At 31.5% G+C, this 27,614-nt stretch overlaps 3 protein-coding genes and 1 long non-coding RNA gene across 6 annotated transcripts; 1 reads left to right on the top strand and 3 right to left on the bottom strand.

The window, feature by feature from the left end:
* Positions 4,259–6,987, bottom strand: LOC109340188 (transcription factor DIVARICATA-like). 2 transcript variants are annotated; one of them, XM_019577791.1, is made up of 3 exons: positions 6,257–6,987; positions 5,124–5,603; positions 4,259–4,575 (listed from the first exon to the last, which is right to left on the bottom strand). In XM_019577791.1, exons 1-2 carry the CDS (start codon positions 6,664–6,666, stop codon positions 5,141–5,143), a joined length of 873 nt encoding a protein of 290 aa, XP_019433336.1. In that variant the 5' UTR covers positions 6,667–6,987; the 3' UTR covers positions 4,259–4,575; positions 5,124–5,140. The 2 variants fall into 2 exon arrangements, with proteins under 2 accessions (XP_019433336.1, XP_019433340.1); XM_019577795.1 differs by lacking the exon at positions 4,259–4,575 and having other exon boundaries at positions 4,868–5,603.
* LOC109340180 (glucan endo-1,3-beta-glucosidase 3-like) lies at positions 12,001–13,303 on the bottom strand. Its single transcript, XM_019577780.1, has one exon. The coding sequence runs from the start codon at positions 13,151–13,153 to the stop codon at positions 12,032–12,034; it is 1,122 nt and encodes a 373-aa protein (XP_019433325.1). The 5' UTR covers positions 13,154–13,303; the 3' UTR covers positions 12,001–12,031.
* On the bottom strand, positions 14,840–18,030 carry LOC109340197 (60S ribosomal protein L35a-1-like). Of its 2 annotated transcripts, none has more exons than XM_019577808.1 (5): positions 17,884–18,030; positions 17,432–17,467; positions 17,038–17,266; positions 16,918–16,960; positions 14,840–15,052 (listed from the first exon to the last, which is right to left on the bottom strand). In XM_019577808.1, the coding sequence occupies exons 1-4, from the start codon at positions 17,913–17,915 to the stop codon at positions 16,919–16,921; spliced, it is 339 nt and encodes a 112-aa protein (XP_019433353.1). In that variant the 5' UTR covers positions 17,916–18,030; the 3' UTR covers positions 14,840–15,052; position 16,918. The 2 variants fall into 2 exon arrangements, 1 of the variants encoding a protein (XP_019433353.1); XR_002106764.1 differs by lacking the exon at positions 14,840–15,052 and adding an exon at positions 16,285–16,398 and having other exon boundaries at positions 16,836–16,960.
* Positions 15,916–16,362, top strand: LOC109340209. The gene is made up of 2 exons (XR_002106765.1): positions 15,916–16,026; positions 16,124–16,362. It is a non-coding gene; the product is annotated as an uncharacterized LOC109340209 (long non-coding RNA).

Below are 27,614 nucleotides of genomic sequence, written 5' to 3'. Positions count from 1 at the left end.
TGTTGTTTTATCATTGGAGATTTGGAATGTTAATGACATTTCGGCTCTGTAAATGTGCTCAGTTCTCGGTACGGGGTGACAATTGGATGAAAATGGATTTGGATCATAATGGATAGATGGAAAGCCATCCACAAATTCATGTAAATTTATAAAATCACATTTTTAAACTATTCAATACATCCAAATTCAATGGATTCCAATTTATCCATTCAATCCTAATATTCATTTTAATAGATGGGGTTGATAGATATTCAATTCAATTATTTTTGTAATTTGAACTAGAGCCGGAAAAAATCATTTTGAAATTATATTTAATAAAACATTTTTAAAAATCAATTTTAAAAATATTTTTAAAACAGTTTTAAAAAATCTCAGTTTTTAAATTTACCTACCAAAGCTTTGAAAGACAACAATGTAGCTTTGATAAAAATGTTGATATTGTTGAAGGAATTCTTTTGTTAGGGAGAAAATAGTTTATATTACTAGTATCAAAATCGATTCGTGTCGGCTGGTTCAACCTGTAAGTTGGTGACTCGGTTTTAATACTGTTACGATACAACATTTACACTAGTCATACAATTATACTGGTAAAAACCGATCATACCGGCTGGTTTCATTTAAAATTATTTTTTTAATGAAAATGATTTATTTTTACCAAAATATTTGTATAATGTTCAAACACTCAACTACTATATATTTTATACATCTAAAATATGGGTTACAATATATATTTTATATAAATGAAAATAGTTATTGTCTTCTTTATTGATTTTGAACATTAATATTAGTATAAAATACTATGAATATCTAAGTTCACTAATATGCAGTTTAATAGTGAACCACCATACTACTATACTAGATTACTAGTACTCTGACAGATATGATATTAATAAAATTTGTTTATAGTTTGTATGTTGGGTTTGCATAGCAAAGTTTGGTCTGCATATGTTGTTTTATGGAAAAAAATATTTTTGTTTTTATTTTTTTGGATGAATTAGGTATTCATCGGATATAATGGATAAATTTGACTTCATTCATTGTTATATCCATTGGATTATATCCATTTAAATCTATTAATTTTAATGGATGAATTGTATGTATTTTATTTAAATGGATTATGAATAATTTTGTAACTTCTGTTTTCACGTGAGGTTCTATAATTTCCACCAAAATCTTCTCTCCATGGTGTGAAAGTCCTTTTCTCACAATTGAAATTTGTTATATGGGGTAAATAAGTGATTGCATACAATATTCATTTTCATTCCTCCAACTCTCTATACAGTCAAACAAGAGGCAATTTTTTTTAGCCTTATTCATTTCATATTCTGCCCTATTAAATAACAACTAAAAACCAACTCATTTTGTACTTTTTATTTTTTGAACTTTTTCCTTCTCTCACTTTCTTTTCTCATATCTTATTCTCCAAAATCAATAGTTGAGACGCTCCACGTTATCGTGTAATGTATTTTTACATCAAATATTGGACACGTTGTTTTTTCAAATGTGAGAGATTAAGTGAGATAGTAATTGGAGAATGCTTACCGAGTTACCGATGCTGTTAAGAACATGGATTAAGAAATCCATAAGATAAAATGTTTGAGAAACTGGTGAAGCTTTTGTATTGAAAACTATGAAATGTAGTTTTCCAATAGCTATCATTTTAAGACGGCCTAATTATATTTTGCAAAACAATCTGATGATGTACTTTCTTATTATCACATTAGAATTTAATCTCCAAGTTTGGGATGGATTGCTATGCTTCTTATACGTCAAAGATACCAAAAAATCGAACCTTGATAAAGTGGACATCAAAAGATCTTGCTGTTCCATCCCTTGGATAGAACTTAAACAATGAATCAATCAAAATGTTACTCGCATAAATCGAATACTTAATATTTTAGAGATATGTGTCTATACTCTCTAATTAATGTTACTTGCATAAATCGAATACTTAATGTTTTGATTTATATAAGGATTTAGTGAGATTATATACTGCTAAACCAACTTCTTGTTGGTTTTCAATAAACCTTGTTTGTTATAAAAAGGATAAAACACCTGATAGTATGACAAATAGTTTCTAAAGAAATTCGACAGAAAGACTACAATCAAAACTACTCTCATAAAGACTAATGAATAGCCTTTCAAGATGAAAGAACTGTTGTTTGAATAGCTCGATTTTGGATAAGCTAATGAGCAATATATAAACTCTCAACACAACTTCATAATAACTACGAATAGAGAAATGAGAGTGCCAATAATCTCACTCCCCAATTTGCACTATGCACGACACTAACAATTGACCACAAATTTAATGTATAGTTTGACTATATTATTATTAAACTAGTGTAATTTTTTTTTTATTATTAAATATGTGTACCTTTATGTAAATTGGTCATAAAATAAGTGTTTTCCTTATTATTTTTTCTCTTGGTCCCACCAAAATTGGCAACCTTATAGGAGATTATTTTTTTTAACATTTTCCTATGAGACTCGTTAACACAGGGAGGGAAGGAGTTTCCTTCTTTATTCATTATTCCACGCAACTAAAATCATCAATGGGGTTGGAAGTTTATTTTTTAACAATATCTACTCTAATCATCAATGGAGTTGGAGATTTTTTTTATTTTTATTTCTCGTTGCAAAATCGTCTCGCGCATGAGAGTTTTTAGTTTTTTTTCTCACTCCGGCACTTAGGTAGGAGTTTTATTTTTTTACAGTTTTATTTATTGTTCTAGGTTTTATTTTGTATCAGGGTAATGTATATTGTACTAAATTCTTATACCCACAAGAAAGTAACATATATCACTTATAAACTAATTATTAATAAATAAAGTACAATTTTATGATATATGTCATCTTCTCGTAGGTAGGAGGATATATCATTTTCCTTTTAACAAATACATCTAATCAATATCACAAATCTGTATTATCATTTATCACTCCAATATGTTTTTTCAAAAATCTTTCAAATATAATTTTAAGTATGATACTTTAAACCTAAAATAAGTTAGGTTAAACTTGCACTTCAAACATGACAAAAGTAACTCAATTCCATTTGTTTAAAAAGGAATTATGATATTTCCTTTGAAAATTGTACCAAAAAATGATAATGTTATACATGAAGAAAACTAATTAATTGATCTATTATTTAATCCATGCCAAAACACCTCTAATATTAATTTTAGTTGCATAAATATGTTAATCTCATTGCTTGCGTGTAGGGATACTCTAAAGACAGAGGAATAAATGTGTATAATTTTTTTCAATGACAAAATTGCTTCTTTATTTATTTGCCATACGAACAAAGCTTCTTAAAATAGTCATTAACATTCATCATCATCACTCCCTAATGCCAACTTCAAACAAAAATCTTACAATTTTTCTCATATCAGCCTTATTAAGACATAATTTAAAAAATAAACTTGTATCAAATCAAACTTTATTAAAACACTAGGCAAAAGCTTTATGCAACATATTTCATAAACAAAAATAGGAAAAAAGAATAGAAAATTATGTCATTATAAAACTGTATAGAGTATAAATAAAACTCCAAGCGATTTATGAGAGAAGTAAAAAAAATAATATAAATCTCCTACCTAAGTGCCGATTTTTGAGTGAAAAAAAAAAAAAAAACTCCCATGTAGGAGACGATTTTGCAACGAGAAATAAAAAAAAAAGTAAATCTTCAACTCCATTAACGGTTAGAGTAGATATTGTTAAAAAAATAAACCTCTAACCCCATGATTTTAGTTGGGTGGAATAATGAATAAAGAAGGAAACTTCTTCCCTGTTAACGAGTTTTATAAGAAAATGTTAAAAAAAATAATCTCCTACAAGGTTGCCGATTTTGGTGGGACCAAGGGGATAAAATAAGGAAAACGCCGATCTCATGACTGATTTATATAAAGGTACACTACTTTGGTAGTAAATAAAAAAGTTACACTATTATGATCAAATTATACCACTACAGTAAATTTGCCAACAATTCACACTTCTCCTCCACCAGAAAGTGATTTTAATAAATAACCAAATATAATACTTGTGTAAGGGTCAAATTGGTTCGGCTGCTTTATTCCAAGTATAATAGTTTTAGTATGTGAATAAAATCTGTATAGTGCAAGGATAGACTATGCTATTGGGTTGTCAAGTAAAACAAATAATAAAATTAAAGTATGATGCTTCCACAAACCAGTAAAAGAAGGAACAATGCTGACACAACACAACAGTGTTGCCACAACACAAAAGTAGATTGGCTGGTGCATAAATATCAAATAAAAGGAACAAACTGTATTGGCTGAGAATAACAATTAATAAAAGGTGACTGTGATAGTGTGAACCACATTAGCATGTTTACGTGAATCTGCCAATATTTGACCCAATGAAGCATGGGATTCTAACAAAGTGGAATGCAAACTCAGATTGTACTAGTAAAGTGATTCTGATCAAACATGGTCAACTTGGCCATATTGCAATTAGAAAGCAAATTATTAAGAACAATCTTCAAGACAAATATAAGGTCAATTACTATACCGGACTGCCCAAAATTTCAGTGGAAGTGTTCAAGTGAGTCATCCAAATCAGCAAATGAGTTGCGTGCTGAAGGTTTTTATGACGTGGTGACATAATCAAGAACACAAATCTTGTCCTAAATCGTGTCTCAAATCATATCTTGTCTTAATGAAAATATTTATTAGTGGGAGATATGATTTGAAATATTGAAAATAACAAATCTTTATTCATTTTTAGAAGCATAAATAGTTTCAATTCTGGAATATCTGGTAAACCCATTTGACTATAGATTGCTATTTCTTATATTTTGGGCTAACTTGAGGTTGGTATTGGAAATCTATCAACTTTGAGATTAGTATTAGTATGTGGAACTCGATTATTATTGAAGTTTGTCATGTTGCTCTTGGGACTTAGCAAGTTAGCATGCTTTAATGGTACATCATATGGTACAGATTGAGTCTCCAACAAAATGGTACATCAAAAGAAGTCCATTTCAACAACTTCACAGTTTTAAGGACTTAACATTATTGTACTTTCTTTTCAGAAGTAGCTTCAAGTAAATCTACTTTAATCCTACACAGCAATAACCTAGGCAATGGAATTGGTTTTTTAAACATCATCAGGGTTGGTATTACAGTGCATGAATACCAAAAACAGCTTCATTACTGAAATCTCTAGAAGCTTTTTTGAAACTTGGAATGTGTAGCTTAGATTCCTTAGAATAAGCCTCATGGAAAGCACAGTCATAGAGATCCTGCCCTTGGAGTTTCAACAAGTCATCACAACTCGGATCGAAAACCATGAATGATCCATCATTGTAGTGATTAATACAGTCCAATTGTACTTTTGACATTGGAGACTCATTGGATAAAAGGGGATTGTTCTTATATGAAGTGGTAGTTTCTGCAAGATTTACAGTGGTTATATCATGGATACTAGGTCTCCTTTTATCTTTCCCTCCAGAATCCTTTTGCCTTATGTAGTACTTCTGAGCATGACTAGCAACTTGGGTTGGAGTCTTTGTGACCACAAAATTGCGAGCAATATTTCTCCAATCCCCTTTACCATACTTCATAAGTCCCATTAGAAAACGTCTGTAATTTAAAACCAAGAACTCATTTTTAAGTAGAGGAACCGAAAGGTATAGAGATTGAAACAGCTCAGATAGCTGCGATACATATAAAGTTTAGAAGCAATAATAAGTTTTAGGATGAGCAGTACCCGACCCTACTCACTCACCCAATTGATTAGGCTCGAATGTTGTTAGGTTTCATACAGTCTGGGGCCGGATTCGGATTCAAAGAAATAATATGTCCAATATTTAGGGCTGAGTAAGGCTTCCCCTACCCGACCCAACCCGGGTCATGTTCACCTTGTAAGTACAAGATGCAAAGGCAACACCTAAACCAACTCAATTATATTTAGCATGTAAGCTGTTTTGGCATGCATGCAGTTCAAAACTTAATATACATAAGCAAACTCATAGGTCTAATTATAGAGTAATTACTCTGCTTGATTGAAAAAACAGCATCATCTAAAAGAGAATTGGCTGATATGGGATAATAAACCATTGGATCATTAATGAAAAACTAAAATTCTATGAAATGAAGTGGATAATTACTAGAATCTTTAAATTTTGACCAATTAGCATAATTTCAAGATGAACATCTTTTAAAGTAGCTAGAGAAGAAAGTTTAAGATCAAAACAGTGTCAATTAGACAATTGAAGATTCTAAATGAAACTTACCTATGTTCCTCTTCAGTCCAAGGAACACCTTTCTTCCTCTCCTGATCAGAACCTCTGATAGTTGCAGCTCTCTTTCTACAACCTTCATAGTTCTGATTACTAATCAACTCAAAGGTGAAAGCAGAGGTAATATAGCATGGAATTGGAACCCTGCCAGCTTCTATTTCACTCAAATCTTCTTCCAATTCCTTATATTGTTTGATCACATCAAACACAGTCTTTCCAGGAATCATGGCTGCAACCTTAAGCCATCGATCCGGCGTGTCCTTATCGTATATGGCAAGGGCACTCTCAAACTGTTTATTCTCTTCTATACTCCATTCTGTGTTGTTGTTGTTGTTATTGATCTCTTGCATAAACCAATTTGAACTTGACATAAAACAAGTAGGATATAAAGTTTCCAGTTCCATACCTTACACTTGAATTGAAATGAAGACACTAATGAGATGGAAATTATGAAGAACTAGAAAAAGGGTGCTTAGAAACACACTAAGAATAAAATATAGAGGTTTGGTTCAGAAGTAGAAGAGAATTCAGAATCTTTTACGTGTGATGAAGAATCTACTTTCCTTGATAGCATAAACCTGAGAATCTATAAAAGTGGTAGCTTTTAGAATCAAAGAGAATCTTGGAAAAATCATGGTGTACCAGAATTTTGAAGGGTGGAGCTGACTATAAATCCTAGAGAGAATTCTTAAACTAACAATTAAAAATATAGATGATAGTTTCTTATAAGAGTTTAAAATATATGAACTGATACACTATCAACTATCAGTATATCATTCACCGTTGATTTATATTACTTTCGTTTGAGAGTCAATGGTGGTTAACAAATCAATGGTGGATGATTTAACGACAGTGTAAAAACACTTACAACTGTTAGTATATACATATTAAATCCTTCTTATAAATGAAATCAGGAATAAGATAACAATTATATTCATATATATATATATATACTAATAATTAAAAATATAGATGATAGTTTCTTATTTATATTCATATATATATATATATATTTGGGTATTCCTTCGCCCCATATGTAAGGAACTAATCCTTTCATGTTTATGTGATTGTCTTTTCTAACAATTTTCGTTCTCAGGAATCAAACTCTTAACATTTTGATCATCATAAAATTTAGCAGAGTCTTGCACCACTAGACCAATAATTTGTTGGTATATATATATATAGTTACTCAAGTGAGAAAACAATTCTCATATAAAAATTTTAAGAAAAATACATTTGGGACTTACGACCAGAATGGTTAGGATTAAAAATTAATTAATGGTTATATGATAGTCATATGCATATATCTTTTAATCTTAACCGGTTAATCAAAATTCATTAATCCATATTAAATGTTTTTATTTATCACAATGACCTATTGTTTTGATGTGAGTAGATACTTATGTAAGTTAAGGTGATGCAACAAAGTTGACCTCTAAGGGATAGTGATATAAATATATTAAGCCAAGAGCAAGAGTATGGAAGAGAAACTATTTTCTTTTTTGTCGTTTTTCATTTGCAAGTACATAACATACATGTACAGTTATATTAATATAGGTTATTACAGAGAAAACTAGGTACTGAGAGAGTACGAATCAGGTGATTGAATGAAAATAGTTTTCTTTATTGAATAGTGAGTTCAAAAGCTAGATGAAAAATGACAACCAAGTATCAATTTCACACACACTTCTCAGAATTTGGATCCTCTTATCAATTTCACACACCCTTCATCCAAGTTAACAAAAGAATTAAATATCATCATTGGAAAAGGGGATATACTTATTATTATTTACTAATTTATTTTCCATAATAAACAATCATATCGTTACAAAATAAATTCACTTCTATTAGAAAATGAGTTCAAATCATGGGAGAGTTTTTGATATGTGTATCTTTAGCAATGTATCTTTTGACCCTTTTTTTTTGTTAGGTTTTATATTTTTCTTTTGTAAGAAACTAATCTCTTTTGGAATGTGTGGTTATTCCTCCTAATAAGTGTCGCTCTCAGGAATTGAACCCTGAATCTTTTGACTATTTTAGGATCTAACATGATTTTATACTACTAGACTAACATTTTATTAGTATATTGATCGATGACTAAGTTTCTCCCTGAACCAATAATAATAGTGATAAGGGGGGACATAGTAAAATACACAATTGATTTATGGGAGAGTATTTCGCCTCCTGGTCTATGGTCTAATATTTACAATGTCGTGCAAGTATCAATTTGTACTTCATATTACTCATATCGTTAACGTAATAAAATTAGTATATGTATAGAAAAATGGTATGCATCAATTATAATCAAATAGTTACCATTAGATAAATATAAAGTGATGATTTATATATATAAGTGCATCATTCTAAATTAGTTAAATGGGTGCAATGGGCATTACGTTTCTTGCATTTAATTAAGAATAATAACTTTAACAAAAGGTGTCCATCTCACTTAAATTCGGATGCTTTACTAAAATGGCATAAAAGGCAAATCCCACTAGCAGCACTTAATTAGTTTTGCATTAACTTTTAAGTCAAACTTATTTTTCATATCTTATTGATGCATTCTTTACCACTTTTTTTTTATGGGTTGGTTTTATTCTTCAAATTTTAAATCTAAGAGAACGTCGTTCACCCCCATATAATGCCATTGGGAAAATTGTAGAAGAGTAACATGGCTTAATTTTGATACATTACATACATTTTATTACACTATCAATTAATCATATGTATAACTTTTAAGATAATTAGCACAAAAGCTAAATATTTTTAATAATGTATGTTGGTTAATAATATAGAAAGTCTTTATACTAATAATAATATAAGATTGTGATGAACGTTTTTCTATATACATAATAACGTCGAAAGAAAAGAAAAAGAGGAGGTAAACTTGGATACAGAAAGCAGCAGAAGAGAAACAAACCAAAATTAATATATGTAATTTAGATAAAACTGTGATCTTAGGAGTAGTTTTTATTTCATCTTTAACTATATCTTAAATAGGGTATAAAAATTTGGTTCGGTTCAGTTTTTGATGCATTTTAGTGACCGAACCGATTTAAAACATATAGTTCGGTACTGCTCAATTAACCGCAAATTTAACTATAAGAATCGAACTGCTCTTAAATAGTTCGATTTGGTTCCACGGTTTTTCCATTTACTTTTTTATAAAAAATCTTTCATCAATTAAAAATTCAAAATATATAACAATTATGAATCATATATAAATATGTTATTATTATAAAAAAATTACTATTATTATTATAAAAAATTATAAATCATATATAAATATTATAACAATTATGAATCATATATAAATGTGTATAACAATTATGAATCATATATAAATGTATATAACAATTATATAATTGATGAAGAAAAAAGTGAATTATCACATATAATACTACAGTCCACAATTAGTAACATATATATCTTTTAATAACATATATAATAATACAATTCATGATTAGTAACATATATATCAATTAGTAAAATATATAATAGTTACATTTATAACCTTGTATTTCATAATTAGTAACACTGTAACAATACATGTATAACAATATATGATACACGTTAGTTTCAAACTCAATATCACAAAGTTGAAAAAATGTTCCAAATATAAGACAGTAGGAAACAATTTAGTAAATAGTAATATATATAAAACTAACTTAATAACAATTTAGTAACATATATAACACTAAAATTCACACAAAAATTGATAATTTAAGCTAGAAAATTGGTTGAAAAATTTAAACAATAATAAAACATTATTCCCTAATCCGTAGTATATATTTCTTTAATATGCGTTTCGGTTCCAACAAATCCTAAATTTCTAAAACCATAAACCGCACCGAACATAAATGGTTCCTTACAAAATAATTGAACTAAACAGCGAAACCGGACCACATAATTTTGGTTCGGTTCGGTTCCATCAGTTTTATGGTTTGAACCGGAACCTCTTACCCCCATGATTTTAGATACTCTTTTACATGGCCTCTTATTTCTTTAGAACGTGTACAAAGGATAAATGCACTATCATTTTTATTCAAATTTATACATTATTTTATAACAAAATGAATGTGAAGTGGCCCCAATCTTCTATAAACCTGATTCCTCCATACAAAAGTGGCCCCAATTTTTTGCCAAGAACGTTTACTTGCACAAACCAATACTCTTAAAATAAGAACATGTACAACAATGAATAAATCAAGGACATGTTCATAAATTTTAAAAATGCTCCAAGAATAGCCATTATTGTCTTTGACCAAGTATCCATATTCTCATACCAAAAAGGCAAAAATAGTGATTAGGTTAAACCCTCTCCAACGTGACACCTTCTTCTGTATTTTAATTTTGTTCTGGCAAATAAAGTTTGGGTGCGGTGGAGTGACTGGAATCCACTTTCATTACGATCCATTTTTGTTGTAATATTTTGTATTGTTTTAACTTTATCCGCTAAAAACCACTTAGGTTGATCAAATAAAATAAATGAAAATATTCTGAACTCTTATGTTTGACTTAATTATATTGGAATTTTTTTATAAAAGATCTAGTGACTTTTTCTCTGGGAAGAATATTATATTAATCGGAAGATTAGCCTAGTTTTTAGAACAAAATGAATGTGAAGTGTTTGACGAAGGGAAGATCTGTCTAATTTTCAGAAGTAAAATAGCATAACAATTTTTCAACCAAAAAATAATATAAAATTTATTAACTTAATACAAATTTAAAATGAACACAAGTTAGAAGTCTCAAATGTTATAGTAAACATATTAAATCGCCTCAAAACTCAAGTTATTCGGGTGGCTATAATTTAATTATGTTTCTGAACCTATTTTCCGACCTACATATATGTATGGGTTGGAGTAATTTCTTACGGTCATTTCTTAATTTTTGATTAAGAGTTGTAGCATGTTTTAGTCCAGGTCATCTTGTGGATCCAATCCAATTAGCAATGCCAGGATGTGGTTGAGCCAGAACCCATGAATTCACATTTCACATGGGCATGGTTTTGGGTCTACACAAGATTAAGGCTGTTTTATTTTTTTTATTGTTGTGGTGCATGTTCGCCAAAATCAGCACCTTAATTTAGAATATATGGATAGATCTTGTCATATGATGTATCGTGCGGATAAAAATATATCTATATTGATTAAAATATTAAAATATAATTATTATTAAGGTTTTTACTTAATTATTATTGGCAAAATAAAATTTAAGACAATATATCTTTATTTTTTAATTTAACTAGGGCAAAAAACTATACGATATAAATTAGAGTGATGATCCATTTAAATTTACTCCTCATCCCAACCATCAATTTTAGAGAAACCTAATGATTTAAATCTACTCAATAATTCAAACCATTAAATTTCCATAAAATCAATTATTAGAATAATGAATAAGTTTTTTTAAAATTTAGTCTGGAGAGCCGTCCTTAAATTATATTTTGTCACTGTTATTTGCAATCAAAATTATTATATGAGATAAGATTAATGGTCTCATGGAAATGTGAGTGAGATATTATTGTAACTTTCATCTATTATACACGATCTTATTACACCGTTGAATGCAATTGACACAAGTCTCTACAGAACATGAACACCAACAAAACCCTACTCTATACACCATCACTAAATCACTAATAGTAATAGAAGCAGAACCATTGTTTACTTCATCCAATTCTAGCTACTCCAAATTGAAAACTAATGAAATTCTTTCACACTCTTATTCATCAAATTGATCAAAACTAATGAAAGAAACTAATACTTACAGCCACTGATAATGACAAAGCCACAGAACGAAAACCGTAACCACCACATGAACGCCACCAATAAACGACGACGTTCCAGAGAAATCAATATCATACTTCATCGTAGCATTAGGGTATAGCAATCCCCAATCGCGACCATGTTTCCCTTCCTTATCGAACATCTCATACACATAAACTTCACGAACTCCATCTTTCAACAATGGCGTCCCTGCCCCTGATGCTATATGATTCACCAACTCTTTCAGATAAATCTCAGCGTATCCTAGATTCGCATCCACCTCGTTCCCGGCGATGCTGCCACTCGGCCACCCTGTCTCCGCCACGATTATTGGAACTGTCTCGTAACCTGCCACCGCCATTGCGCTCACAACTGCGTCAACCATCATGTCGAATAGATTCCGGTATCGCACTCCTGTGAGGAGATCGTCCCTGTAATTGAACGCGTGTTCTTGAAAAAGCGCAAGGCCGAGAGGTATCTCCGACCGGAGACGGTAGAGGTTGTAAGGGAAGATGTTGATAAGGAATGAGGAGTTGGTTTCTTGCAAGAACCGGAGCACGGAACCGAAGAAGTTATCGGAGGTTCCCGGCGGTTGTTGGAAGACGGCGGAGGAGGGAGGGAAGGGGGAGGAAATGGCGGAGACGAAGGAGAAGGTGGTGGAGATCTTGATGCGGCGGATTCCGAGGTCGTTGCGGAGGGAGAGGTGGAGGTTGGTGATGGCGGGAATGAGGTCGGAGATGTATTCAGGATAGGAGTCGAGAAAAGCGTTTCCGACGGAGATTGTTGTGATCCTGGCGCGTGGGTAGAAAGGAACGACATGCGCGTAGAGCCACGCGAGGGCGAGGGTGCGGTTGGAAGCGATAGGTGAGACCATGTAGTTGGGGATGGAGAGGAAGAGGGTTGTGTTGGTGTAGAGGAAGGAACGTATTATGGAGGGGTCTGGGTCGTCAAGGCGGAGGGAATGGAGGTTGAGGGTGGTCAATGCAGCGGAGATGTTGTCTGATTGCGGTGGTGAAGAAGAGTATGTGACGCCGATGGTGGTGACGGAGGTGGTGGTTGTGAAGAGGGAGAAAGTGAGGGCGAGAAAGATAACAAACATGGTGGTGTGTGGTTGCTGCATCTCTCTCGTCGTGAGTCACTGTAGGAATCAGTTACAGAGAGAGAGAGAGAGAGGGTGGTTTATTTGAGCGGGTAAATTAGTTACAAGTCAAATTTAAAATGCACGTCTATTTTCGTCACACTCTGTGTATTTGTAGTGTATCACAACGACTTGTGAATGAATTGAATAGGTACACTATGGGTATAATAGTGTGATCATTCACTTAATTATTGGAACTTTCTACCTGAACTTTCCATGTTTCTACACTATTTCTAATACAATGTGGAACCCATTACCCATAGAAAGGGGTTTCCATGTTTTGCCAAAAAATTGTAGAGTCAGAAACCTCCACAATCTGATCACAAGCACTCTAACAAATTTGCCTCATGGAATCTTGAAGTTGGCTGCACAGAGTAGAAAACAAGATATACGGAATTTACTGCTGATTTCCCAAGAATTATGTATCAGAATCACTTGCTTCTCCTTTTGGTTTTCACTATAAAGTATATCTCCGAGGACTTAAGGGCATAAGCTATCAAATTGTGAGTTTGTAAAAATTGATTGTTGAGAACTAATTTTTTCAAAATCCTGACGTGCACATTCTCTCAGTTTATCTTTTACTTTTTATTTTTCTGTATTAGCTTCTCTACCAATTGTAATACTTTTCACTCATTGACCTCTATATGGGTGGCAGAGATATTACAGGAGTGATATCAGTGGTGCAGTGCCACTAGCTATTTCTAGTACTGATTGTCAAGTTTTTATTGAACAAGAAACCCAAAACACAGAATTGTTAAGTATGGTAAGATCCTTTAATTTAATTCATGGAAATGAAGGTGGCCAAGTAATGCAGAACCACTTAAACTCGTGCATTAATAAAGTATATTGTTGTTGGTTTATTTTCCAAAAGTAGTGGGAGTTAGTTTTCCTTTGTTCTATATAACTCTTTTATATCTTCCACAATCAATTCATTGAATATAATTGAGCAAGTAGTTTTCCAAAATCTCTGTCTTACCATTCCAATATGCATTACACCTTCCAGGAAATGATATGCAGCGTTTGTACTTCTAAAAAAAGAAACTTTACTGGGAGTTTAGGTTAAGTCAAAGTTTAGAAAAATCTTGAGTAAATGGATTATGTTCATGAATTTTTTTTAATTAGAGGTTTATATTCATCCACTGATGGAGAACGTCAAATAAGGTTGCATAACGTGTTGAGCCAGGGAACTTGCACATACACTTTGATTTGGTTTTCTAAGAAAGGAATATGAAATGCTAACCAAGTAAAGGATAAGCTGTTTAATTTCAAATTATAATGTGTTGGTTAATCATGGGTCTAAATGAGTTAAGCTACCAAATTGGAACTTAGATTATGTTGCACCAATTTTACTTTACTTTCAGACACCAAATTGAAGTGCGAATTCCCATAAAGACATTACAATAAAGTAGCCCAGTGTTTAAGGTCTAGTTAGATAAAGGGCTTTTTAATGGGAAAGACAATATTTTTTCTCTTTTAAAATAAATATATATAATACTCTTATAACTAAATAAGTACAAATTATTATGAAAACCAACCTATAAATTCTTATTCATCTATAAAAACAATAGATAATTCTCTCAATACTCCTCGTGATTTAGTATGGCCATTACACTTAAATTTGTTCACCTACAGTTTAAAGGAACGCCAAATGGCCATAAGGTGACAATAAAGAGGAGAAAAACCATAAATGAAATTGAGACTTATAATAATCCTCATTAATATCCATTGCAGTGAGAATGAAGATAAAACACGAGGTTCATTCACCATCATAAACAAGGAACTATTCTGTTCAAGAGTTACAAAGGACATCAAAATTTAACTTCAATAATTCTTGCTTCTAACAAAAGATAAACTCTATAGGCACCGACATGTCATGAGACTCTGCAAAGATAAAAGCAAAAATACAATAATAAACATCTGCAACATCAGGGACAATTGAATTAAGTAGAGCATAAAATACAAGCATTATACAGAATTAATTCTAACTAAATGTTAGCTAGTTTGGCTAATCATTCCCCTCAATAAAGGAAAGATTGTATTAAAAAAACAAGAAGGGTGAACATCTGTTAGAATCCAATTATACAAACTTGTCATTTTTCGGTTTTTCAACCATTGACCAAGGAGGGTGAACATCTGTTGTCACATAAAAGTGTACCAGTACCATGTGCCATTATTTAAGATTGGTCAAAAAAATACTTAATCATTACTTTTTTAACTTCAATGCATTTTTTACAACCAATCACAAGCAGTGCCACATGGAGTGGCACACCTAGTGATATAGCAGATGTGCTCCCGATCGAGGAGAAGCAAACCAAACTACCATGAATTAATAAAACATCACAAATAATATGGAGGGGACATTGAACTAAATTCAAGGCTTTTGCAAAAAGACTCCAATCTACACATGGAGAAGAATCGAAGGGTCAAAGTAATTATGACAATTGCCTACAATCTCAATCATAGAGTTATTTAGTAAATGGAGAAAAAAACTGTAAGCCAAACACATTGGAGCACAACTTCATGGATAAAGGAGAAGGCTCAAGCAGAGAGGTTTATAACTTGCTATATGCACAAATAAAATCCTGGGAATAGTATTTCAGTAAAATTGGGTTCACAAGAAGAACTATGTGCAACTTTCATACTCATAATAATATTTGAATTTTGTACTTATATAAATAAGAAAACAGTAAAGAACACATGACATGGTATAATATTTGGATTTTTGTACTTATATAAATAAGAAAACAGTAAAGAACACATGACATGGTTAGAAGGGGGAATAGATTATTGCTTTGCTCAAATGAATAGAGCCATCAATCATTTGAGATAACCGACAATCTACAAAACCAACTTAAGTTCAAACTACAACCAACTTAAGTTCGTACGAGGGTTTATAGGATGAAGTGTAAAACAATACGAGGGTTTATAGGATGAAGTGTAAAACAATACGAGGGTTTATAGGATGACCGGATACAGATGATAGATTGCTTAGAAAATCACTTACATCTACTTTTTGAAAAGGAAGATAAACTTTATAAGCCAATAACATTGGAACACATCTTCATGGATAAAGAAGAAAGCTCAAGCAGAGAGGCTTGTGACTTGCTATATGCACAAATAAAATCCTGGGAATTGTAAAATTAGTCCCCAAGAAGATCTGTGTGCAGTTTGGTTTCTCAGGGCTAAACATTATAGAAAGGATAACAGAACACAAACCACATGGAGTTAGAGAACAAGGATACCTATGTGACTAAATGAATGGAGACAATCCAGAAATCAACTTAAGTTCAAAATTAAAACAATAAAGGCTACTAAAATATCATTCACACATGGAAATTACTTTCAATGGTACTATATTGTATGACAATAGCATTGGACCATATCTTCATGGATAAAGGAGAAGAGAAAGCTCAAGCAGAGAGGCTTATGACTTGCTATATGCACAAATAAAATCCTGCGAATTTTTTTGTTGGTAAAATAGGTTCACAAGACGAACGGCGTGGTGTTTCCTTTTTTCAAGTTGATACAGGAATGACCGAACAAAAACAGCATGGAATTTTAGAGAAAAAGGGATTCCATTTTATTCTATGATTCCTATTACTGAAATCCAGAATGAGATATGTACACTGATAATGATAATGTGTGAAAAAAGAATACCGCAATTTGCAAAGAAGCATAATAAGACAACAAATGATAATGTATGAAGAAAGTCAGCTGAATATTCATCAATAAAATAGAATAAGTACCTCATATATTGCTTGGGTACAGGAAGACTCTAACCCTGGATCCCTGCAAATGTTTCAACACTCAGAACAACATACAAAAGTAGGCCAGATAAATAATAATTTCTATGTAATGAAAATTACCATTGATTTTGGTGGAAGGTTAGACTTGAACTTGGCACGAACAATGCCACTGTTACCATGAGACCTGGTAACCTTACCCCAGATACAGCGATAGTGGCTTCCATTTGTCTTTACCTTGGCCTTGTAAATGTACGCCAGGCGCTTCCCAGCATACCATGCAACCTCTTCCTTGGTGTTTACTCCCTCAATCTGGAGCAGAGAAGTGTTTGGGTATTGATTTGACTTGGACCTGAAAAACAATACTTCCAACTTCTTAGCACGACGACATTCAAATGAAAAAGACAAAGTTCCTAATCCCCAATCTGATGTCGGGCAAACTTCAGATTGACTTAAACATAGAATATAAAGTTAAATTAAAAAAGATCTTTGAAATTGATAAAAGAAAAACATGTACCTCTTGTATCCAAGGATTGTTCCTCTGACATAAAGTCTGGTGTACATAAAAACATGAACCACATTAGCAAATATTCAGAAACATATCTGCCAATGAAGTGAATAATGTAATGCTTGAATGGCTGATACCATAAAGGAATATTTGACATGCATTAACTAGACAAATTTGAATATCAAATTTTCAGAAGACAACATTAAATCGTGAATAAAAAACTACAAATTCTGGAATTCTCAAATTGCATAAACAAAAGACATTTCATTGGATACACTATATCATTGTTAGCATAACAAAAATACATCAATAATTATTCAAAAGTTCATATTAATTTCTTATCAAGTATAAGCCAGTAACAAAAATTGGTTTTTAATACGATTAAGACTCTAAGCATGAGAATAACAAAACAACAATGAAGTGAAAAAAAGTGATATAATTGGAATTAGAAGAAGAGATACCTAACACGCTCTCCTTGTCTACCCTTAACCATTTTGGTTGTTGATTGATAGATGCAAAAACACACACGCTCACAGCTTCAGCGGCAGCACCTTTCTCAAGTATCAATTTCAAGGGTTCTTATAAACACACGGCAAAACCTAGGTTTAATTGGACTGGACTGTAGGCCCAGTCCCTTTCAACCAAAATAATTTTCAACATTGTAATTTGTTTGTATAAGAAAATTTGTTAGCAAATTTTAATTATTACTAGAGTGTTTTAAATAAAATATTAATATTAATATCGTGAAATAAAAAAGACTAAATAAATATTTTATAAGTCACCTACGGATGGCAGCTGGCATATTTAGTAACATGCTACCACCCATGTGTTAGTTTTTTTTTGGATATTTTTGGGTACCTGTGAGTATAATAAGTACTTGCAGATTTTTTATATTATCAATAATTTTTTAACTTTTTAATTTTATTATGTTTCAAGTACGATAAATTTTAATTATTTGTGTGCCTTATATTTAGCAAAAATAATAAATGTATTAGAGTTTTCTATTTGTGTGATTTGTTGTTCTCATTTCCCTAACAAAAAAATGTATATTTTATTTGCAAGACATGTGTATTTCCACATGTGTAATAATATTTATAACGTGTTTCACCATCAAATTCAATAAAAGATGTAAACAAGTTAAAAAATATAAACAAATAAAAGAAAAAATGTTCATAGTCTAATGAAGATTAAGACAATGTACTTTTTATTTTAATTAAATGCAATATAATAATTACATAAATAATAGGTACCCATATACAAGAGTACCATAATACTCATACCCGTCTCTATGTATTACCCATAAATAACCTATAAATATTTGTTTGTGATGCGTATCCAAATAAATTTTATCACTAGCTATCTATGGGGTACAGTTCTTTATTTTTCCTATCCCTAACACTAACATATAACTCTATCATATTTTACATACATACCAAAAATATTTTACTTTTCATATTTTACATGACATTAGGAATCGACATTAGATTTAGCAAGTAAAAAGAGTGAAATTGCCAACTTCAACAATTCCCAAATCTTAAATGAAAATTGGCTTCCACAAACCCGTTTTGATTATACCCCTCCGTTCTCATTTATAATTTATAATAACTCACATATTACAAGATCCTTTCTCTCTAATTATAGGTTAATTTAAATAATCCATATTAAACATACTGATTTATATTTACGCTCTACCTTTATTACCGTATTCCTACTTCAATAAATCCTTCGATTACCATATTAACGGATGAATTATTTTAAAATGTTAATTTATAAAACGGTGCGGTTCAGCCAATGTGATTGGGTTTTAAAATGTTAATTTATAAAACGGATTTAATGTGAATCTTGTAAACTTTTATTATTTATCCTTCGCTGTCTTCTCATTCAACCGTCCACGTCGACACCACCACCGTCACCGGCAACGCCTTCTACCGTTACGTTTCCGCCACCTTTGAATTCAGGTTACCTCTTCCGCGTTCTCTTCTTCCTTTTTTCTGATATGTTATATTTTCCCCCGTTTTCAATCGAAGTACTAGATGCCTCTTTAGCTTGTGGAATTTGTTGGCAGATCTAAGCTTCCGTACTATTTCTCAGTTATAATTTTGTGACGTTGGAGAGTTTGTGGATTAGATTCATGTTTTTGTTATTTGATTGAGTTCCTTTTGTTGTTTTAATCTGTTTGAACTCTGAAGTGTGTGATTTGCACTAAAAGTACCGTTAAGTTTTTTGTAGAATTTATACCTAAAATTGAATTCGAATTTCCACTATTTGAAGATTTTAAAATCTGCATCCCTATTTTCTGAAATCTGATATTGTAATTTTATGGAATGATTTGGAGGTCTTAAAGTGAAAATTTGATTTTCACCTACCTTTAGTTTGGGGAAATTGATATCAACCATATTGGCAGTAACTAGTTTGTTAGTTCTATGGCAAAGAAGTGTCACACAAAGTTATAAATCTGGATCCGCAATCATTACAAATGCCGGTACTATGGCTGCATTTGCCCGGAATTGTCCGAAACTTCGATACTGCAAACGCTATTTAAAACTGTGGCATCCTCATTGCCTTATATTTTCTATATAAGCAGATAGTGTTATCTACTGGATCAGGCCCGCGAGCAACAAACTGCGCATCAAATTAATACTTATAATTACTTTTCTATCAACAATTATAACAACATTACTTCACCAAAGATGAGGCAATATGAATGTAAAAATGGTGTTAGAGAGGCTGGGATTTGGTCAAGTGAGACACTTGTATAGTGCTGCTTGTCAATTTCATGGTTATGGCTTATGATTAATGATTTATTTGTCCTCCAAACATCAGCTGCATGAATGACCATTGTATTGTGTTAATGGAAGGAACTACTAGTGTCAGTGTTGCTAATATTTATACACGACTTCATATGTTGTTTCTAGCAGTTATATGTTAAAGTAGATGCTCTTAAATGAACTTGATCTTCATTCTGAGTAGCCAGTGCATAGTTTTATGTGATCTGTAAAGCATCAAATACTCTTCGTATATGCAATAATTCATTAGTAATGTTTTAATTTAAAGAATATCAAAGAACTGTATTTGGTTTGATGAATTCAAATTAAGCCTGCCTTGCTTTTAAGAACTTATTGTGACCCCTATACTGAGATGATTTATGAGGAGGGGCTTCAGCGGTGATCAACACCAGCCTTTCATGAGGAAGCTTCTTATGACTTGTCATAGTCATCTGTTGTTCTCTACTAATGTTAATAGTTGAACTGTATATGAAAGAGAAAGGGAAAATGACTTGAACTTATTTGACTTGGGTTGGGTTTCCTCGCAATGCAGGGAAATGGGTTTGTGGACATTAGTTGAGGGGTTCCTGCTGCTTGCAAATTCACTGGCAATACTAAATGATGACCGCTTTCTTGCACCTAGAGGATGGGGCTTATCAGATTTTTCCGGCAACAGGACAAAAACTTTCAAGGGCCAGGTTTTAGGTCTCATATATGCGATTCAGTACCTAAGAGTTCCTCTTATAATTCTCAACTCCATCTGCATTATTTTAAAGTTGGTTTCTGGATAAAGCCTAGCAAGGTGAGAGAATTGAGATGTGGTTTAAGTATTTTGTTAATTTTGTTCATGTTTGTAGATGCTAAATTTTTATTCGATTATCACAAAATATCTTGTTGGGTATCTTGATCTTCATTAATGAAACAAGTACATGAAAATTGAATTATATATTGACTTTTTAGATGAAAGCTATAATTTTTCTGAAGGTAATGCTAGATGCATTCTGACATATGTTTTATTGCTACAAACATTCCCACGAATTATATTTATTTAATTTGATTATGAATTCAGTTCACAATTTGAGTCATCTGTAGTTTTATGATGTCCTCCATGTTGATTTGTTGAACATCAGCATGAAATAACTTCTACAACGTGGCTGTTTTTTAAAATTGTAGTATTCACATTGGAATCAATCCGAATCCATAATTTTAAACTTAAGTAGCGGGTCAATGGTGAAGTCAATAATCTAAAGCTAGCATAGCATGATCAGTTAGCATCTTTATCTCTTACTTCCTTCTCATTTGCAGTTTGAAAAATAATGAATGATTTTCTTATTTAGTGATCAAGCTGTGGTGATGGACATAACTTCACAATTTCACTTGCAACACTCTTTCAGTTTCATATTGATTTGTTTGCAGGTACTAGAGTTCTCATCAGGTGATTCAAGATGTTCTTACCTTGGAGAGTTTGACCAGTTCTATTGTAGAAATATTCATTAAACGTTTTCTCTTTTTGAGATATTGATATTTAAGTATCTGTCGTAAATTCATAGGGTGAGGGGATTATACAAAAAAATTCCCAATTTGTTTTTCTATTGCTTCTTACATGATTGCTGACATGTGTCCCAACGATGCTGGTAGAGTGTAACTTTTACAAACTGATATGATTTATTGCAGCTGGAGTGAATAGTTTAACTAAGCGCTTGTCAATGAGAGTTTTCTAAAACAAATTAGAGGATTTTATTTTCCTCTAACAATTTTATTGTTTTAATTTTGAACTTAAGTTGATTTCTAGATTGTCTCCATTCATTTAGTCACATCTCTATCCTTGTTCTCTAACTCCATGTGGTTTGTTTTCTATTATCTTTATATAATGTTTAGCCCTGAGAAAGGAAACTGCACACAGATCTTCTTGGGAACCTAATTTTACAATTCCCATGATTTTATTTGTGCATATAGCAGTAGATGCTCTTAAATGAACTTGATCTTCATTCTGAGTAGCCAGTGCATAGTTTTATGTGATCTGTAAAGCATCAAATACTCTTCGTATATGCAATAATTCATTAGTAATGTTTTAATTTAAAGAATATCAAAGAACTGTATTTGGTTTGATGAATTCAAATTAAGCCTGCCTTGCTTTTAAGAACTTATTGTGACCCCTATACTGAGATGATTTATGAGGAGGGGCTTCAGCGGTGATCAACACCAGCCTTTCATGAGGAAGCTTCTTATGACTTGTCATAGTCATCTGTTGTTCTCTACTAATGTTAATAGTTGAACTGTATATGAAAGAGAAAGGGAAAATGACTTGAACTTATTTGACTTGGGTTGGGTTTCCTCGCAATGCAGGGAAATGGGTTTGTGGACATTAGTTGAGGGGTTCCTGCTGCTTGCAAATTCACTGGCAATACTAAATGATGACCGCTTTCTTGCACCTAGAGGATGGGGCTTATCAGATTTTTCCGGCAACAGGACAAAAACTTTCAAGGGCCAGGTTTTAGGTCTCATATATGCGATTCAGTACCTAAGAGTTCCTCTTATAATTCTCAACTCCATCTGCATTATTTTAAAGTTGGTTTCTGGATAAAGCCTAGCAAGGTGAGAGAATTGAGATGTGGTTTAAGTATTTTGTTAATTTTGTTCATGTTTGTAGATGCTAAATTTTTATTCGATTATCACAAAATATCTTGTTGGGTATCTTGATCTTCATTAATGAAACAAGTACATGAAAATTGAATTATATATTGACTTTTTAGATGAAAGCTATAATTTTTCTGAAGGTAATGCTAGATGCATTCTGACATATGTTTTATTGCTACAAACATTCCCACGAATTATATTTATTTAATTTGATTATGAATTCAGTTCACAATTTGAGTCATCTGTAGTTTTATGATGTCCTCCATGTTGATTTGTTGAACATCAGCATGAAATAACTTCTACAACGTGGCTGTTTTTTAAAATTGTAGTATTCACATTGGAATCAATCCGAATCCATAATTTTAAACTTAAGTAGCGGGTCAATGGTGAAGTCAATAATCTAAAGCTAGCATAGCATGATCAGTTAGCATCTTTATCTCTTACTTCCTTCTCATTTGCAGTTTGAAAAATAATGAATGATTTTCTTATTTAGTGATCAAGCTGTGGTGATGGACATAACTTCACAATTTCACTTGCAACACTCTTTCAGTTTCATATTGATTTGTTTGCAGGTACTAGAGTTCTCATCAGGTGATTCAAGATGTTCTTACCTTGGAGAGTTTGACCAGTTCTATTGTAGAAATATTCATTAAACGTTTTCTCTTTTTGAGATATTGATATTTAAGTATCTGTCGTAAATTCATAGGGTGAGGGGATTATACAAAAAAATTCCCAATTTGTTTTTCTATTGCTTCTTACATGATTGCTGACATGTGTCCCAACGATGCTGGTAGAGTGTAACTTTTACAAACTGATATGATTTATTGCAGCTGGAGTGAATAGTTTAACTAAGCGCTTGTCAATGAGAGTTTTCTAAAACAAATTAGAGGATTTTATTTTCCTCTAACAATTTTATTGTTTTAATTTTGAACTTAAGTTGATTTCTAGATTGTCTCCATTCATTTAGTCACATCTCTATCCTTGTTCTCTAACTCCATGTGGTTTGTTTTCTATTATCTTTATATAATGTTTAGCCCTGAGAAAGGAAACTGCACACAGATCTTCTTGGGAACCTAATTTTACAATTCCCATGATTTTATTTGTGCATATAGCAAAGTCACAAGCCTCTCTGCTTGAGCTTTCTTCTTTATCCATGAAGATGTGTTCCAATGTTATTGGCTTATAAAGTTTATCTTCCTTTTCAAAAGTAGATGTAATTGATTTTCTAAGCAATCTATCATCCTATAAACCCTCTTATTGTTTTACACTTGTACGTTAAAGCCTTTTTGAAAATATAAATTTCATATGCGGATGATTTTAGGAAGTTATCATTTTTTGAACTTAAGTTGCTTTTGTAGATTGTCAGTTTATTGAAATAATGTTTCCCATATACTTTGTTTTTTGTGTAGAAAATATAGGTAAGAGAATAGGAAGAAAATCTGGAGATAAGATAAGCAATATGTAAGTAGAGAATGTAGAGATGTGATATGGGATAACGGAGAAATAGAATAAAAAAATGAAGTTTAAAAAAGAAAGAGTAAAATGATCTGATATCACGAATTTGGATAGGTTTTCACATTTTCTATGTCATATTATGTCTTAATCCAATTAAAAGTTGTCACTTACTTAAAAAGGAAAATGAAAAAATATAAAATAACATTGTTATGTTATTTGGTGGACTATGATTGATGAATATGAAGATAGAATTTTTTTTCCTAATTTTGATATCATTACTAGCTATTTATAGATGTTATTTTCACTAGCAAATATCATCTTCATTAATGGAGAAGTAAGTAAATGTTACATAATAACATACATACGAATAACGATGCAAGTACATGATTTTATATGTGTTTCTAATGACAAAAATGTTAGTATATTGTATATAAAAGGATAAAAATGTCTTATTATATTATTGTTTCCTTTGTTTTTGTGGTACTGTCTCTCCATTAATGAAGAGAATCCTTACTCACATACAAAAGATCATATCTAATAATACTTTTATCTTTTTGTTTACTATGAAATTACATTTTATCATTGAAAATATGGGTAAAAATAACTACTTATTTCTCCATTAATGGAGAGGATTCTTTGAAATAAACTCTACCACCACCTCCTAATGCCTTCTTGTTGACATAACTGGTTAAAAGAATGTCCATGAATACCTTTTACCTTTTTGGATATTTAACTCAAATTTAAAGGTAAAAATTTGGGTACAAGTCAAAAACTTTACCATTGTGTTTGATTCACAAAATAAAAATTAACAAATAAAGATAGGGAAAATAAAATGTGGTTATTTTTAGTTGTCTGTTCGATAGAAAAATCAAACAAATAAATATACTTATTATCATTAATAAAGACATTGATATGTATCTATTGATTCTTTTTTGGAACTACAAACATAATATACAATTTTTTTTAAATGTATATGGATTCAGCCATGAGAGAATTCAGTATTTATAAAGACACATGCCTCTACAAGGTTTATTCACTAAAGAATGAGTTTTTGAATTTGGAGACAGGTCCTAGGGTTTGGGACCACTACCCTGAGTACACAGCTAATAATCCCTTGTCTATTCTCTTTTTCATTCTTCTTCAGAATGCTTGTCTCTTGTTCCCCGATAATAATTCAACAAAAAAGATGGCAGGGATAATAGAGTCATTAAGCAATGCCCAGAACCAATATTACACTTCCACACATGAGTCCAAAACCACTTCCATTTACTATTGACATTCATCATATAATAACTAATTTATGATTTAGTTTCTTTAGGCACTTGCAAAAGGATTAAAGAAAAAGTTGTTACCATCAAAATTCAGGACATAGAAGCCAAAATTCTCAAGGTTATATTCAATTTCAATGGCATCTTAAACTTGTCTAAAGAATAATGACCCATGGAGCATATTTATTATAAAAGATAGTTTTCTAGTTTTTTTCATTTTCTTTACAAAGTATAAAAATGTTGATGAGTAGATTAATCCGGGTGACTTAAATATATTTTTATTATTATGTTTTCTCAAATAAAAATATTATTACCAACACGTGCATAAATCAACTACAATAGTCTTGTCTTTGATTTGCTGGAGGATATTTGTGATTTAGATTAAAATTGAAATATCTAAATATCAGTAATATATGTGAGATTACCACTTGGCAAATTGTCGTGGATGAAATACAATAAATTTTATTCAAAATTTTAAAAATTATGTTTTTTTAGCATTCTAATATTTTATCACATAATGTAGGACATCTCATATTATCCCGATATTATATGTGCGTATTCTTTGACAAAAAAATGTGTATGTGTGTGCATGGCTACCAATAAACTTGTTAAAGTGCCATTTTGTGAATGAAATATATATGATTTTGGGACACTTAGTGTGTAGTTATGATACAAATTATGTACAATTTTTGAGAATTTAGTTTAATTTCGTCTTGTTTAGGAACTTACATGTGTTTATGTGAATTGCGGAATAAAAATCTTGAAAAAAGAGGAGAAAAGGGAGAAGTTTGAGGTTTTTGAACACTACACCCCTCGCCAAGCAAGAAGAAGGTCCCTCACCTAAGCGACAAATGAAGGAAAATAACATGTTACTCTGCCTAGTCCTCACCCAAGTGAGGTGTTCATATTTGAAAGTGGTCATCTCTCTCACTCAAGTGAGAATCTCTAGCTTGAGCGAGAGACCAGAAACTTGGAACAAATATAGGCGGTTACGAAAAGCAAAAGGAGTTATCCAACCATTTTGTCAAGTTTTTTCACATGAATTTTAGAGAGAGAAACATTGGAGAGGAAGAGAGAAGTCGTTAGAACGACTTTAGATCCGGAATTTCTTTATTATTTCTCATGATAAGAGTGTTGTAATGGCAAGGATGAGTGACTAGTTCTTTAGTGTTGGATTGAAAATGTAATTTTCTAACTTTTGTATTTCTGGATTCAATTTTTTAATGTATTTAGTTATTTGATTTTGGGAAGTATATCCCGCGCTTAATGTTTGAATTTACTTTGCTACTGAATTCTTGATCTTATATCCAAGTTCATATCGAATTTGGTTTATCTTCCTTGATACATAATTACTCTAAGAATGGACAATGATGTATGAAATACTTTTACATTAAACTTAAGACTAGATAATTGGTTAAATATCCAAGGAATTGGTATTTGAGTAATTATCTAAAAAATTTGTACTCGAGTAATTGATACAAATGATTCGGAAAAAATGTGCATCAAAATCAGTAACTTCACAAATTATACGAAATTGAATCTAAGGATTGCAAAGGGAAAGAAAGATGAACTTCAATCCCAACTCATTTAATTTCCTAGTTTAACTCTTACAAATTAACAACTTGATTCAAAAACCAAATGAATATCAAAATTTCAAATCTTGTAAATACATACTCGATCTACTTCTTTAGGAATTAATATAAATTCATTTTTATCTCTGAAAGTGATATCCTAGTATTTACCGGATTTTGTTACTTGAACGATACGGTTCATTTGTCGTACCAAAATATCCAACAAAGCCCAACTAGATTCTTAAATAGACTAAAATGTCAATGATTTAATTTTTATGAGCGACAATTGTTGAGAGAGATATTCACATATCCTAGAAACGCTTAATTCTTTATAAATAAGATGAAGGATACTTTTTAATTATAAAAAAAACTGTCTGAACTAGCCTTCCTTACATAAATGGAATGTATTAGTCTGAAACTCTTGTCATTTTAGGGTAGTTGATAAAGTGAGTGCAACCATGTGACAAGGGAGTCCATGAGAACATGTTCTTTGAAT

Source organism: Lupinus angustifolius, chromosome LG02, assembly GCF_001865875.1.
Source record: "Lupinus angustifolius cultivar Tanjil chromosome LG02, LupAngTanjil_v1.0, whole genome shotgun sequence".
Classification (NCBI taxonomy): domain Eukaryota; kingdom Viridiplantae; phylum Streptophyta; class Magnoliopsida; order Fabales; family Fabaceae; genus Lupinus; species Lupinus angustifolius.
The sequence above is the reverse complement of the archived record's forward strand: the minus strand, read 5'-3'. Positions and strand labels throughout refer to the sequence as shown.